The sequence below is a fragment of the Solanum verrucosum genome, unplaced genomic scaffold (assembly GCF_900185275.1).
Source record: "Solanum verrucosum unplaced genomic scaffold, falcon-dt-bn FXZP01000248.1, whole genome shotgun sequence".
In the NCBI taxonomy this organism is placed as follows: domain Eukaryota; kingdom Viridiplantae; phylum Streptophyta; class Magnoliopsida; order Solanales; family Solanaceae; genus Solanum; species Solanum verrucosum.
Window position 1 is genome coordinate 567,646 of NW_026020475.1, and position 16,321 is coordinate 583,966.

Here is a 16,321-nt window from a genome sequence, read left to right on the forward strand (position 1 = left end):
CTAACAAAGTTTGTTTTGTGGTTATTTTAAAATGGTTAGTATATTATGTTAATCTTCGTAACAATATTGAGAAGGAATGTTAAAAGGTTTTAATTTATTTTAACTTAGGACTTTTATATGATTCCAACATGTTGTTCTAATTAATTGATTTTGTTCATTTTTCTTGTACTTTAAGTCAAACTCAGGTTATATTTATGGTTTTCGATAATTATTTTTTTGGTAACGTATTTGGTTTATCAAGATATTGATTGAGGGTAAGACGGTGAATTCAAGTTTCACCGCACCAAGTGGGTAAGACACATAGTTAAAGTCCCGGTGCACCATGATAATAAGAAGTTGGGTTCAAGTCACATTGATTTATGACCAAAGACGAGTTTATATGGGCAAGACATTGGGTCTAAGTCCTAATGCACTATAGTGATGATATGATGATGACTAACATAAAGTTGTATTCTTTTGACTGAAAGTCATGAAATTTGTCCAATTAATTTGTTCCATTCTCTTATGTGAATGTGGTAGCAGTGCATAATATGTATGAAAAATGACAAGTGTATGAATGTATGAATATGGGTGTGGTAAAATGTTAATGGTCATCATTGTGGTAATTAAAAGGAAGAACTTTATGGGTTCTTAAGATGATCCTTCAAATATAAAGGTAACTTATCTATTAAAGTGGTAAGAAAGGTTATTGGACACATTGTTTCATAAGATGCTCCTTCTAATGTGAAGGTAATTTTTTATCCATCAAAGTGGTATGAGAAGTTATTGGACACATTGTTGTTGGTGCAACCCAAATTTGAAAAGTTTTGTAAATCCTTCAACAAAATAAAGGAATACAAAGTGGTAGTACATTTGGTACCTTTGACCTCTTAAAGTAATGTTGAGGTGAGTCACATAAATTTGATAATGCCAAAGCATGACAATGATTTTCTAATAAAAACTTATGGAGCATGTACAAATGGTTATGATCCATTTCTTGAAGAAAATGTGACTTGTATTCGTATGGATTAGAACATGTTCATGTATTGTTGGATAAATGTCATATCTCACCTCTACGGGAAGTTTGAGAGATTGAAAAGAAATATTTTGAAAAATGATTATTTGGTCATATACTTTGAGTACATCACAAATATCGTGGTATGTTCTATCATGAACTATTGCTAACAAAAGAAAGAAATAATTCTTTCCTATAAAGGTTGTGGTCATGACCGAAATAAACATTATTGTGTGGCAACACAAATTTGTCATTGGTTGTCAAGAAATAATTCTTGCATGTATTCTCCTTGAAGGAGATGGTCACCATAAGAATGGTGTTGTGAAATTTGTGGCAGTACACAAACTTAATTAAGAGTTTCGGGAGAACTAATTTGTTACTATCTAGAAATGAAAATAGTTCATAATATTGAGGTTGTAGTAAGTCTCAAAAGAAACTTTTAAAGTTTCGGAGGAATTGAAAAAAATTATTGTATTGAAACCGTAAATTATTGAAAGATTAAATATCTTCAAATTACTACAATCAAAGCGAGTTATGAATATTTACATAAAAGGTTACCCGTCTTTCTCTTGTTTATTGTATAAAGATATGGACATGACGTGCAAAAGTAAACTAGAAGTTTACTAGAATAAATATCAGTTGGCATAACCGATTGACCATTCTGGTTTAGATGTGATGCAAAAGAAATTGAGAATTCACATGACTATATGTTTGAATAAATAAAAGATTCTTCAAGAATTCTCTTGTGTTTCTTGTTCTCGTGATAAAATGATCATTGTACCAGCTAAGGTTGGACTTGTATCCCTTGAAATTATTTGGAACATATAAAAAGGTGAATATGGGCTCATTCACCTGCCATGTGGATCGCTTACTATTATGATTTAATAGATGCATCTATGGTATGGTCGCATGTGCATTTGTATCAACTTACAAATTGATTTTTGTAAGGTTGTTTGCTCAAATTGTTAAATTAAGAGCATAGTTCCAAAGTATAAAATTATGTTGATAATACTGGTTGGTTTAGCAGAAATTGTTCGCCTCCAATTATAGCTAGACCATTGATTATGAGAACAAATCTCTCAAATAAAATTTGGTATGAGATGAGTTTATTTAACGTGTATGCAGAAATTGTTCGCCTCCAAGCCAACAAGGTTCTCCCATCACAATTGGTTCAGCATTAGGAGCCAAATAATTCCATCTAAACATTTGATGTGTGCACATATGATTTTATTGGTCCACCACGCACAAAGATGGATCCCCAAATGAGGTTGGGGGTAAATGTTAGATTTTCTAACATTAGGGGGAGATATGTTTAGCAACTGAAAATTATGTGTGGGGTGAATTATCTAGATCCTCGTTAAAAAAAATGTGAACTTGAAGTTCAAGAGATAATTCATTTGCAAAATGTTGCAAATAATTTGCCAGATGTATTTGTTGACCCAATATTTTAATTAAGCTGCAAATGCTCCAATAAATAGTCATTGAAGGACAGAGTCTATGGTACGCCAAAAGCGTTGTCACGCCCCGAGCCTACACCCTGGGCGGGACCGGCACCCGGAGACCATTTCTGGCCCCAAGCGAACCCTTGGCCTGGCTTTCTTAACTCAGCGGAAACCTCAACAGAATAACTCTATAAAATGCAATATTACAGAACAACTTAACTTATAAAAATATGGCCATAAGGCAACCCAAATCTCAAAATAGGATATTTACATAAATACATAGATACGAGACTCAAAACTAGCTGACTGACTGTCTGTCTATGAAGCCTCTAAAATACTGAGATGGATGTTGGGACAGACCCCGCAACATCCTAATAAGACAAAAACTAAGAACACAAAATAATTGAGTCCTCCGGAATGCAAGGAGGCTCACCACTGACTCTGGAGTGCTCAGCTGGATCAGCAACGAGCAGGCTGCTGATCCGGGGTACCTGAATCTGCATCATCAAACGATGCAGGCCAACTGGCATCAGTACATGGAATGTACGAGTATGCAAGCGGGAAAGCCAAAACACAACTTAAGCTTGAAAGGAAATACAAGATAACACTTACCTCGGCTCTGTACGACTCATGACTAACTGAACTCAATATATATAGCAATAAGACGCATGCAATATATATAGCTTGTAAAACAGTATAAACAACTTAGCTTGTTAATGATAAAACAATAACGACTCAACTATACTTATATAAAAGTAAAATAACTTATGTGGGAGGTTCTTTAACCGACAACCACCACTATGAGCCCTAGTGATGATACAACGCTTTACCTCGCGTTGCCAAGGATCATCCTATACCTTGCCGTGATATAGGAAGCTAACTTTACTTTTTGTATCTCCTCTTGCTCCTCTATTTTTTCCGGTATAATCATTTCTCTAGTTAGTCCAATTTTTATAACTTGGATAATCGGTTTTATTTCGTCGTAAAGTATTTCTGTTGGTGCTGAATAAAACTTTATATAGAACAAAGTTCCTTTAGTTATTCTCTTATAGTTCATGAATGCTTTATGTAACTCTGGTATCGTAGCTATTTCATCTCCAGTTTGGGTATATACTGTGTTCAATAATCCATAGTTATAGCAAGTTGCTATTAGGTTTGCATTTGTCTTAGGTAAAGCGATTAGTTTATTATATCCCTGCAAAGCTTGGGTAATATAATCTTCATGTGGATTTTGGGTAGTTTTTGATCTGGAGTTTTTATTTAAAAAGGTTTGTATTTTGTGGATATTTTCTATGTATGCTCTGGTTATATGGTTATAGGTCTTTTTGTCCTGGTTTAGACTTTCCTTATAGGTATTTATTTGAGGTGGTACAAATATGGGGTTTTGTTTTTTGGGTATAAATGGTTTTTCGAATATCTTGTTCATATTTGTATTGACATATCTTTTCTCCTCTTTTGTAGATGATGTGCTACCTGTAGCTGCATGTAATAAATTGTTAGCTTGGGTTTTTCGGTGTTTCCCAGCGTCACCTTCTAGCTCTGGAATTTTTAAGTCTTCCGATCGACTTAGCTCCGCATATTTACCGTCATGCTGCTGACCTTTCATTTTTTGTATCTCTTTGTCCATATTATCTATCTTTGTACAAAGCATTGCTATAGCATTGAATATTTTTTCATCTTTGTCTAGGTCCGTCTGTGTAGCTTTGTCTTGATATGTAGTCTGCAATGACATTTTTGTTAGTACTTATTACTTCTATTGTAAATGTAAAATTCTGTATATTTAATACTAGTCTTCGTATTTCTTTTGTTGTTACTGAATCTTGTATCTTCCTTGTAATCCACCATTTCACCTGCGTATTATCTGTTCTTACAATGAACTTATTATATACTATATATGGTTCAAAGGCTAATAAACATTTATATAGTGCATATAATTCTTTTCTATTTATTTCCCATTTTATTTCAGGATTTGTAAATGTTCCTGAGTAGTATCTACAATGATGTTCTAGTTTTTCTTTTTCATATTTATATTTTAATACTCCTCCGTAACTTATTTCACTAGCGTCTGATTCTACTATGTATATAAATTTTTTATCTTCATCTGGAAAATATAATTTAGGTAACTTCTTACATAATGATTTTATTTTTTGTATTTGTTCTTGATCCTTTTTATCAAAATAATATTCTACATCCTTCTTTAGTTTTTTGTGTAAAGGTTTTAGATTTTCTGCTAAATTAGGTATATATTCCCTTACCTGGTTTACTAATCCTAAAAATGATTGTAATTTCTTTTTCGTATCTATTTGTTCTTCAGAATTTATTATTTTTTGTACTATATGGTTTTGCATTTTTATACCATTTTTATCTATTTGTATTCCTAAAAATTCTATTTGATTTTTCATTATTTCTGCCTTTTTCTTACTTAAACTTATTCCTGAGTATGTTATAATATGTATAAATTTTTCTAACAATCGTATATGATCTTCTTCTGTTCGTGAATATAACAATATATCATCTATGTATACTATACAATTTTCTAGTTGGTTAAAATAATTATCCATAAAATGTTGGTATCTTCCTGGTGCATTTTTATATCCAAAAGGTAGTACGTTCCATTCATAAAATCCTTGTGGTACTGTAAAAGCTGTTAATTTTTTAGATTCTTCTTCTAGCTTTAGATGATAAAATCCTGATTTACAATCAAATTTACTAAAATAATTATATCCTTGTATTTGTCTCACTTTTAATACTTTGTTAGGTATGGGGTAATTATATGTTTTTGTTTTTGCATTTAAATTTCTATAGTCAATAACCATACGACTTTTACCTCTTTTTTGTTCGCTGTGTTTATTTACTATGAATGCTGGACTTGTATGTTTGCTATTACTTTCTTGAATATATTTGTTATCTAATAATTCTTTTATATGCATTTTAAATTCTTTTAAATCTTCAAAATTATATTTCAATGGTTTTTGGGTTATTATGCTATTTTCATCAATTAGTTCAATTTTTACTTTTGTTTTATGGTTTTCCCATCCTTTTAAGGGATCTTCACTATATAACATATCTAATTTTTCTTGAATTAATTTTAATTTGTCTATTGAAAATATTATTAATTCTATATTGTGAGTATTTTCTTTAACATTTTCTAGTTTTTGAGTGATTTTTTCACTTCCTTTAATCCATGGTGTAGGTTTTCTATTTTTATTACTTACTCTTTTTGCTCCTATCTTTTGCTTACATGGTGTGGTAAACCACCAATGTGTTTTTGTTATTACATGGGGATATAGTTTTTCTAGAAATGGCATTCCTAAAAGCATATCTTTATTTATAAATTCATAACTATATATATCTTCTATAGTTAATATTTTATCCCATATTTGTAACTTTATATTTTTTGCTTTATATGTTATCATACTTCCTTCATTATTAAATCCTGTGACGACTATAGGTGTTTTTAGTTTTTCCCATTTTTCATCTGGTAGACAGTTATGTTTACACATGTTTGCTTCTGCTCCTGTATCTATCATTGGAGTATAATATCTGTTGTAGTAATTTTCTACTATTATTTTTGCAAGTATATAAATTTTCATAATGCTCTTTTTACTATGATCTTTTTATTTTTATAAGTTATTGTTAATTGGGTATTTTCTAAATTATATGGTTTCATTTCTTCTAACCATTTTATTCCTAATATTATATTATCTTCTTGGTATATTTTAAAGTCTATTAATATTATTATACCTCCTATGATTATTTCCTTTTGAGTTGTTTCCTCTATATGTAACAATTCTTTTGGTAATTCTGGGCATACTTGTTCTTTAGAGGTTATCTCTTCTTCCGATACTAATTCTCTTGGTATATAATTTTCTTCTTGTCCAGTATTTATTATAATGATATGTTTTCTTTGTTCTATTATTCCAGTTATATAGTAGTGATATGGTTCAATTTCTTTTATTCTTTGATATTCTACTGATTTTCTTAAGGGTTGGGACGTATCAATATTTTTATCTATGTTTTTTATTCTTTTTGATGTACTTATCCTATCACTCACTATTTCTAGATCCTCTTCTATGTCTATTTCTTTGTAACTATAATCATTATTATCTATCACTGTTACAATTTGTTCAAAAGGATTCTCTATTTTTATTTTATTTATCTTATTTTTTGCTGTTTTCTTATGTTTTGTTGTTAATACATATAGATTTTTACAGCGGGCTGTAAATATCTTACTTCCTGGGGCTAACTCTATTCCTGACATTTTCCAATATAATACTAATGATTTATCTATATTTCTATCATTTATTGCTACTGAATAATTAGCACTTATTATAAATTTAAATTTTTGGTAGATTAAATTTCCTTTTACCGCACTTATTATACTTCTTTCTATTGGTTCTACTATTCTGTCATCCGCCAAATATATTTCTATTGGTGTATCTATTCCTTCTCTAAAACAAGCTTTTATTAATATTTCTGTTCCACCTAAGTGTACGTATTTTATTGGTTCTTTAGCTTTAATTTCTTGTATTTCTTTATTTATTATCCTTTTATTTATTATAGGTATTCTTGCTTTTCCTTTGGTATATTTACAATCTATTATATGTTCTTTTTGACTTACTACATAGTATTCCTCTTTTTGTCTTTTAAATATATTTCTTATTAATGGTATCTTAAATATTTTTTCTACACTGAGATCTAATTCTTTTCCTTTTATTTGTTCAAATATATTAGTATCTAATATTACCTTCTGTTCCGTAGATTCTTCATTTGTATATTCTTCTTTATTTATCATTTGTACGTCTTTTTCAGTCATTATTTTCTTCTATTTCATTTTCAGATATTTCGTTTTCAAGTGATTCAAATTCATATATACTATCATCACTATCTGGTTCATAATCTATATAATCTATTTGTGTATATGTTTCATCATTAATTATTATTTCAGATATTTGTTTTTTCTTTGGATTTTTGGGTAATTTACAATCTTTAGCAAAGTGTCCTAGTTTTCCACAATTATAACATGTACATTCTGTTATTTTTTTCTTTGGTCTAAAAGGTCTTTTTGCTTTAGTATTTTTTATATAATATCTTCTTCTTGGTCTTTTATATCTATATTGGGATTTATATTTTTTATATTTCCCTGGTTTTCTATATTTCTTTTTATAATAATTGTCATTGCATCCGAACTGAGATGCAATCTTATCTTTACAACATGCTAGGTTTTTAATTATTGTTTTTTTCCATTTTTATGTCTTCTCTATATTTTTCACATATTGCTGAATACCATTTTTGTAGATATCTGATTCTTGCTCCAAGTGTATCTTGTAATCCTGCTTCGTTCCAATCTTTTATTATTTTAGAACTAAATGGTTCTGGTAATTTTGTAAAATATAATTTTCTTATTTCTTTTGATTCTTCTGCATTATATGTTCCTTTATAATAATATTCTCTAAATACACATGTATATTCGTCTATGTAGCACATGTTACATATAGCTAATTTTAGCATTAAATTCCTATGTAACTGTTTTTCTTTATTTTGTTCTTCTACTTCTGTAGTTGTACTACTGAATTCATTTCTTATTGCCATTTCATATTTATTTAATATGTCGATTGGTGTGGTTGCACTTTCTCCGTCTATTTTTTATTATTTCTTAATGTTTTTATGCTTTCTTCTGCTAAATTTTGTAACCATAATTTTACCGTTCCTAAAAGTGTTCTTTCTATATATCCTGGTACTTCTGACATTCCAATTTTATTATCTATTAGTTGTTTTGCTATATATCCTACCCATAATTGTATTGTTTTATTTATATCTGTTACACAATCTAGATCTAAAAATCCGTTATTGCGGGATGTTGTTGATGGTGTCCATTTTTTGTTTAGTCTCTTATTCCATAAACTATCATATCTGTCAGAATCTTCATAACTAATTGTATAATAATTAGGTCTTAGTGTTTTTGGATTTTTTACTTCTGGTGTACTCGTACTTGCTTCATTTTTAACTTCTTCCGTATTTATTTCTATCTTATTGTTAATTGTTTCGGTTTCTTCTATTTTTTCTATTATTTCCGTATATGTTTCACTTATATCTGAGCCTTGTTCTGAGCAGTTTTCATCTATATCTACATTATCAATTCCTATAATTGGGTTTTCTTTAGTTAGTTGTTCCTTAAATTTTTCTATCTCTATTTTTAAGTTCGTTTCTATTTCTTTTTCTTTTTGTTTAGCCGCATATAATTCTTTAAGCATAGTTAATTCTTTTTCTAAGGCAATTATTTTATCATTGTTTACTTCTTCAATCTGTTGTATTTCTAATTTTGCTTGTTGTTTTATTGTGTCTATTTCTTTTTTCCTATCTATTTCTTCATTTTCTCTAGTTATTCGTACCATTGCAGTTAGACTATCTTCTAATCTTACCGTTTCTTTTTCTATCATTAGATATAAATTTTCACCTATTTTTTTATACCTTCTTCCTAAATTTGAAAATATTATTTTTATTTTTAATCCTTCTAGATTTTTGTAGGTTTTTTCTTCTATAGCAAATTCTTCCTTATTCATTTTAAATTATGTTTTAATTTATACTCTATTTTTTGTATATCTAATTGTAATTTAAATATTACTTTTCTTTGTGCTAGCAAAGATTTTTGACATACTCCTGCATATATATTGTATTGTAATCTTTCTTGCTTATGTTTTAACTCTTGTCGTTTTGTTATTACTGTTCTTATTAATTCGTATCTATGATTTTCTTTATTATCCATTTTTATATTCCTTTTTTATCACTTAGCTCTGATACCAACTTGGGGGGGGGGGGGGGTCCCGATTCATAAATATATTATGAATTAATTTTGTCATAATACATCTTTTCTAAAGGTATTAATCTTATAATTTCTTTTATGTTTTCTAATATATACTCTATGTATTGTATGTCGTGAGTTTGTTGAAATGCTTCTATGTTTTCTTTAATTAAATTACTTAATAAGTAATATCTATTATAGTTTGTTGCCAATATTCTAAGTATTCTTGATTTATCATTAATCAGTATATTGGATTTCTAAATCACTTAAGTTAAATTTTAACATTTTCATTTCTACTCTATCTAATTCGAATTCATACCATTCCTGGTTCATTAATTCTTCTTCTTTTTCTTCAAATATTTTATTCCATATTATCTTTCTTAGATCAATAACTTTTATATTTTTGAGTATATACAGGATCAATGTTTTATATGCTAATATCATTTCGTCATGCAAATTAGACATAATAATTTCAAAACATAATTCCCTTATACCATAGTCTTGACGAATATTATTCATATTAGATTACTATAAACTAGATTATTTTCAACATGTTTTCCTGTCACTGTTAACATCGTACTTTCGAAAGTATTTTCTTCCTAACAGCGCCTCAACTATGTTTACTCCCCTTACGACTTCTCATGCCTATGGTTTCAACTTTAGGATGGCATAGTCTGGAAGTCTTCCTTTCTTTCCTCATGTTAACAAACTAGAAAACATCTAAAAATAATTCTAGTATATAATAACTAATATAAATCTATTCTATCATTACTATGATATTCAGGAATTAATAAATTTAGTTATGCATAATCATAAATGTATATACCTGTGTAGTATCTTCACTATTTTGATCCATAGTTTAACTTGAAACTTAGATTTTTATTTGAGAGAATATTTGATTACAAAAGGGCTGTGCTTTCCGTGTAGAAAGTCTTGCCTCTATATGCCATAATGGCTACCTATTTATACACATATAAGTAACCTTACTATGGTTACTTTATTCCTACTATGATTACTTTACACCTAACTATAGTTACTTTACTATTCCTACTTTTGTACATAGTCCTACTTAGACTAACACGTTAGTGCTTCTTTATATCTACACTACTTTACAAAGTCAACAAAATGACAAACAACTTTACTTTACATTTTGTACATAATATTTCTAACTTAACACGTTACTACTATCTTTTCTTTTCATAAAGTAGCTCCACTTAGCAAAGTAGCTCCACTTATAGCTTTTTCTTTTTTTTTCTTGTCGGTTTTGTCACTTTCTTGTTTTTACTCTAGCTGCACGTCTGGGATCACATTATCTTCGCCTTGACATTTGGAACATTGATGATCTGGATATTTATGGCCAATAGTTTTGCAGTATCTGGTCATTATTTCTGAAGAGATAAAATCCTTCCTTATAGCTCTTGTTGTAGGTTGCTGCTCAGGTTTTAGTAGACTTAGTGCCCATTGCCTGAGTTCTTCCATATCTGATGCTCTAAATTCTCGACAATTCGAATATATCATTGTTTGTTCCCGTGAATAATAACTCCATATTGAATTGTTGTTCAAATAATTAGATGTTAGCTCATTCAGTATAGTAGCTATTCCAATAATTCTTTTTCCTGCATAGAATGATGGTATCTCTACTTTTTGTATCTCCTCTTGCTCCTCTATTTTTTCCGGTATAATCATTTCTCTAGTTAGTCCAATTTTTATAACTTGGATAATCGGTTTTATTTCGTCGTAAAGTATTTCTGCTGGTGCTGAATAAAACTTTATATAGAACAAAGTTCCTTTAGTTATTCTCTTATAGTTCATGAATATTTTATGTAACTCTGGTATCGTAGCTATTTCATCTCCAGTTTGGGTATATACTGTGTTCAATAATCCATAGTTATAGCAAGTTGCTATTAGGTTTGCATTTGTCTTAGGTAAAGCGATTAGTTTATTATATCCCTGCAAAGCTTGGGTAACATAGAAGCATTTCAACAAACTCACGACATACAATACATAGAGTATATATTAGAAAACATAAAAGAAATTATAAGATTAATACCTTTAGAAAAGATGTATTATGACAAAATTAATTCATAATATATTTATGAATCGGGACCCCCCCCCCCCCCCCCAAGTTGGTATCAGAGCTAAGTGATAAAAAAGGAATATAGAAATGGATAATAAAGAAAATCATAGATACGAATTAATAAGAACAGTAATAACAAAACGACAAGAGTTAAAACATAAGCAAGAAAGATTACAATACAATATATATGCAGGAGTGTGTCAAAAATCTTTGCTAGCACAAAGAAAAGTAATATTTAAATTACAATTAGATATACAAAAAATAGAGTATAAATTAAAACATAATTTAAAATGAATAAGGAAGAATTTGCTATAGAAGAAAAAACCTACAAAAATCTAGAAGGATTAAAAATAAAAATAATATTTTCAAATTTAGGAAGAAGGTATAAAAAAATAGGTGAAAATTTATATCTAATGATAGAAAAAGAAACGGTAAGATTAGAAGATAGTCCAACTGCAATGGTATGAATAACTAGAGAAAATGAAGAAATAGATAGGAAAAAAGAAATAGACACAATAAAACAACAAGCAAAATTAGAAATACAACAGATTGAAGAAGTAAACAATGATAAAATAATTGCCTTAGAAAAAGAATTAACTATGCTTAAAGAATTATATGCGGCTAAACAAAAAGAAAAAGAAATAGAAACGAACTTAAAAATAGAGATAGAAAAATTTAAGGAACAACTAACTAAAGAAAACCCAATTATAGGAATTGATAATGTAGATATAGATGAAAACTGCTCAGAACAAGGCTCAGATATAAGTGAAACATATACGGAAATAATAGAAAAAATAGAAGAAACCGAAACAATTAACAATAAGATAGAAATAAATACGGAAGAAGTTAAAAATGAAGCAAGTACGAGTACACCAGAAGTAAAAAATCCAAAAACACTAAGACCTAATTATTATACAATTAGTTATGAAGATTCTGACAGATATGATAGTTTATGGAATAAAAGACTAAACAAAAAATGGACACCATCAACAACATCCCGCAATAACGGATTTTTAGATCTAGATTGTGTAACAGATATAAATAAAACAATACAATTATGGGTAGGATATATAGCAAAAAAACTAATAGATAATAAAATTGGAATGTCAGAAGTACCAGGATATATAGAAAGAACACTTTTAGGAACGGTAAAATTATGGTTACAAAATTTAGCAGAAGAAAGCATAAAAACATTAAGAAATAATAAAAAAAATAGACGGAGAAAGTGCAACCACACCAATCGACATATTAAATAAATATGAAATGGCAATAAGAAATGAATTCAGTAGTACAACTACAGAAGTAGAAGAACAAAATAAAGAAAAAACAGTTACATAGGAATTTAATGCTAAAATTAGCTATATGTAACATGTGCTACATAGACGAATATACATGTGTATTTAGAGAATATTATTATAAAGGAACATATAATGCAGAAGAATCAAAAGAAATAAGAAAATTATATTTTACAAAATTACCAGAACCATTTAGTTCTAAAATAATAAAAGATTGGAACGAAGCAGGATTACAAGATACACTTGGAGCAAGAATCAGATATCTACAAAAATGGTATTCAGCAATATGTGAAAAATATAGAGAAGACATAAAAATGGAAAAAACAATAATTAAAAACCTAGCATGTTGTAAAGATAAGATTGCATCTCAGTTCGGATGCAATGACAAATATTATAAAAAGAAATATAGAAAACCAGGGAAATATAAAAAATATAAATCCCAATATAGATATAAAAGACCAAGAAGAAGATATTATATAAAAAATACTAAAGCAAAAAGACCTTTTAGACCAAAGAAAAAAATAACAAAATGTACATGTTATAATTGTGGAAAACTAGGACACTTTGCTAAAGATTGTAAATTACCCAAAAATCCAAAGAAAAAACAAATATCTGAAATAATAATTAATGATGAAACATATACACAAATAGATTATATAGATTATGAACCAGATAGTGATGATAGTATATATGAATTTGAATCACTTGAAAACGGAATATCTGAAAATGAAATAGAAGAAAATAATGACTGAAAAAGACGTACAAATGATAAATAAAGAAGAATATACAAATGAAGAATCTACGGAACAGAAGGTAATATTTGATACTAATATATTTGAACAAATAAAAGGAAAAGAATTAGATCTCAGTGTAGAAAAAATATTTAAGATACCATTAATAAGAAATATATTTAAAAGACAAAAAGAGAAATACTATGTAGTAAGTCAAAAAGAACATATAATAGATTGTAAATATACCAAAGGAAAAGCAAGAATACCTATAATAAATAAAAGGATAACTTGAATGATAATATGACAATCCTTTCACATAACTTTTGTTATGTATATCAATATTCTTCTAGCATTTGCATAACCAGCAGTTTGTAAGTGCACCAATTGCACTAAAACATGACATTTTAAATCATTTTCATTAGATCAAAAAGATTTTTTCTATGTGCTAAGCAGTCTCAAAACCATTGGGTAATCAATGGAATTGCTTTAAGACCTTTTAAATCCTTATAGGATTTTCATAAAACCTTCATCGTCTAGTTAGACATAATAATCATTCATTATGCATATTCAAGTATTTCATCTATTGCCAGACTGAAACAAGTCTCATTGCATCCACCACTAAAGAATATATCTCCATTTAATAATGTCAGGATTTTTGTGAAAACCCTTTATGACCCGAGGCACAAACCGTTTTTTATATCTTACGGTTTTACTTTCGCACAATGATTCATTTGTACCACACTGACATTATATTTTGATCCATGAACTATAAGATCAAAAACATCACTTTTCTAAGTGAAATAAAATATACTTGAATAGTGTCAATCATTTATCTGTCCACACTATATGACAACTTCGAATTTAAGATCCTCGTAACCATTTATAGCTTTGAGTGCTACTTCATATCAAAGATACCGTCAACACTTATTTTGATATCGATTCCAATATGACATAACTTATTGAGATCTCTTCATTTTTCATCATTTTCAGGTACCTGAACCTTTGCCAAAGTTTTATGAAGTGTTATGTCATAGTGCTCTTTCAAAGCACTTACCTCATTATCATGACCATTTTGATAATTTGCTCCTCTCCTTCCTCAAGGAGTTTTACGTTTGGAATTGATTGGTCTATCACGCTTGTAACATCCGACAATTTGAAGTGGCTTTGAAGGAGCTTGAAACTTGGAAGAATAGTCATTTTTGGAAAAAAAAAATGAGTTTTTGGCCAACTTTGAGTAGTCGTAACTCCTAGATCAGGATGATTTAGGAGTAGTTCCAGTTATGGTTGCGAAGCCCTTGGAACGATCTTTCCAACGCCACTGAGTTTACTCGATTCCGAGATCGTATGAGCGAGTTATGCCTTGTAGAAGTTGGGCAGTTGGAAGGGAAATCCGTCCGGAATTTAAGGGCATTTTGGTCCTTTCACAAATCATTTATTTGAGCTCATATTGTTGTATTAGGATGATCTTTGGATCATTTTTGTCCCATTTTGAAAGAGAAAGAGTTAGGGTCCTTGAGATTGAAGAAGAGAAGAAGGAGAAAAAGAAGAAGAAGAGAAGAAAGAGGAGATCAACAAGATCATTGTGGATTTTCGTCGGGGGTGATCCCTATCAAGGTATGTGAGTTTTCGTGTGGGTTGATCCTTTCTCTCACACACACCAAGTTTATTCTATGATTTGAGAAAAGATGGGGATTTGTTGTTGAAGTGTTGAAGTTGTTAATTGTTGTTGATGTTGTTGGTAGTGTTGTTGAAGTTATTGTTCGTTGTGAGACATGATTGGCGTTGTGTAGTTAAGTTGAAACCTATTGTATGTTGAGGAAATTATGATTCTAAGAGTTATGACCCTTTTAAAGTTGAATCACCATCAATTCGCAGAAATTTCTGGGCTATCGATCCCCACCTACGGGCCTGACCTACGGACCGTAGATCGATTGACGGTCCGTACTGGTCAACCGTCGATCGAGACAGAAGTTGGGTTTTGGGGCACCGATCTACGGGCACGACCTACGGTCCGTAACCTGACCTACGGACCGTAAGTCAGGACCGTAGGTCAACACTTAGTCATTTTTTTTTCTTAAATGAATTCTGGGGAAAATCTCTGACGCGATCTACGGACCTGCAGTACGGACCGTAAGTCCATCTACGGTCCGTCGATGGCGTCCGTAAGTCCTATCTGTGTCACCAGAAATCTGAAGTCTCAGCCAAGTTTCCCCACTTCTTTTCTCACTTTCTCATGCATGTTCCAAAGTAATACACCTATGTTTTATAGTTGTTTTCGACACTCCAAAGTGCGTCTAAGCGTTCAAGAATCCCTCCATAACTTGTGATCGAACACCTTGAATTCATAATTCCGATTCAAGGAAAGATAGTTTCAAGTCAAGTAAGAGTCTCAAGTTTCAAGTCGAGCAAGGGTCTCAGTTTCAAGCTAAGTCATGAGTTTAAAGTTAAGTTCTCTTTTTAAAAGCTATTAGGGAACTAAGTATTCCCAAAGGAGGTTATAAATACTATTACATTTGAGTAAGAGGGGAATCATGTTTTCTTTCTCCAAAAGGGCCTTTGGGCTAAAGTTTTGAGTAATTATCTCAACTAAAGAAAAAATGTGTTTAAAGACATCTATGGGCCAAAGTATTTTGGGAGTAGTATTGAGCACCGAATTGGGGACACGAGTTCTGATTTACTCAACTCTCCATAAGAACCATGCGCCAACATGGGATCTCTCGGATCATACTTTTTAGATGATCACGAAAGTTAAGCTAGTGGATCCACTAAGTAAAGTTAGCTTCCTATATCACGGCAAGGTATAGGATGGTCCTTGGCAACGCGAGGTAAAGCGTTGTATCATCACTAGGGTTCATAGTGGTGGTTGTCGGTTAAAGAACCTCCACATAAGTTATTTTACTTTTATATAAGTATAGTTGAGTTGTTATTGTTTTATCATTAACAAGCTAAGTTGTTTATACTGTTTTACAAGTTATATATA

At 30.1% G+C, this 16,321-nt stretch overlaps 2 protein-coding genes across 2 annotated transcripts; both read right to left on the reverse strand.

Moving 5' to 3' along the window:
- Positions 1 to 3,262: 3,262 nt before the first annotated feature.
- LOC125809120 (uncharacterized) lies at positions 3,263 to 4,168 on the reverse strand. The gene has a single exon (XM_049488759.1). The coding sequence runs from the start codon at positions 4,166 to 4,168 to the stop codon at positions 3,263 to 3,265; it is 906 nt and encodes a 301-aa protein (XP_049344716.1).
- Positions 4,169 to 10,519: 6,351 nt separating this feature from the next.
- On the reverse strand, positions 10,520 to 14,072 carry LOC125809121 (uncharacterized). Its single transcript, XM_049488760.1, has 2 exons — positions 14,047 to 14,072; positions 10,520 to 11,225 (listed from the first exon to the last, which is right to left on the reverse strand). Exons 1-2 carry the CDS (start codon positions 14,070 to 14,072, stop codon positions 10,520 to 10,522), a joined length of 732 nt encoding a protein of 243 aa, XP_049344717.1.
- Positions 14,073 to 16,321: the final 2,249 nt, after the last annotated feature.

What these genes read in the sequence shown, in the direction of transcription:
- LOC125809120 (XM_049488759.1), bottom strand. Translation starts at nt 4,168, where the DNA reads ATGTCATTGCAGACTACATATCAAGACAAAGCTACACAGACGGACCTA.
- LOC125809121 (XM_049488760.1), bottom strand. Translation starts at nt 14,072, where the DNA reads ATGAATCATTGTGCGAAAGTAAAACC. An exon ending in CATTGTGCGAAAGTAAAACC is followed by an intron (nt 11,226 to 14,046) that starts GTAAGATATAAA and finishes GTATGTCGTGAG; the next exon opens with TTTGTTGAAATGCTTCTATG.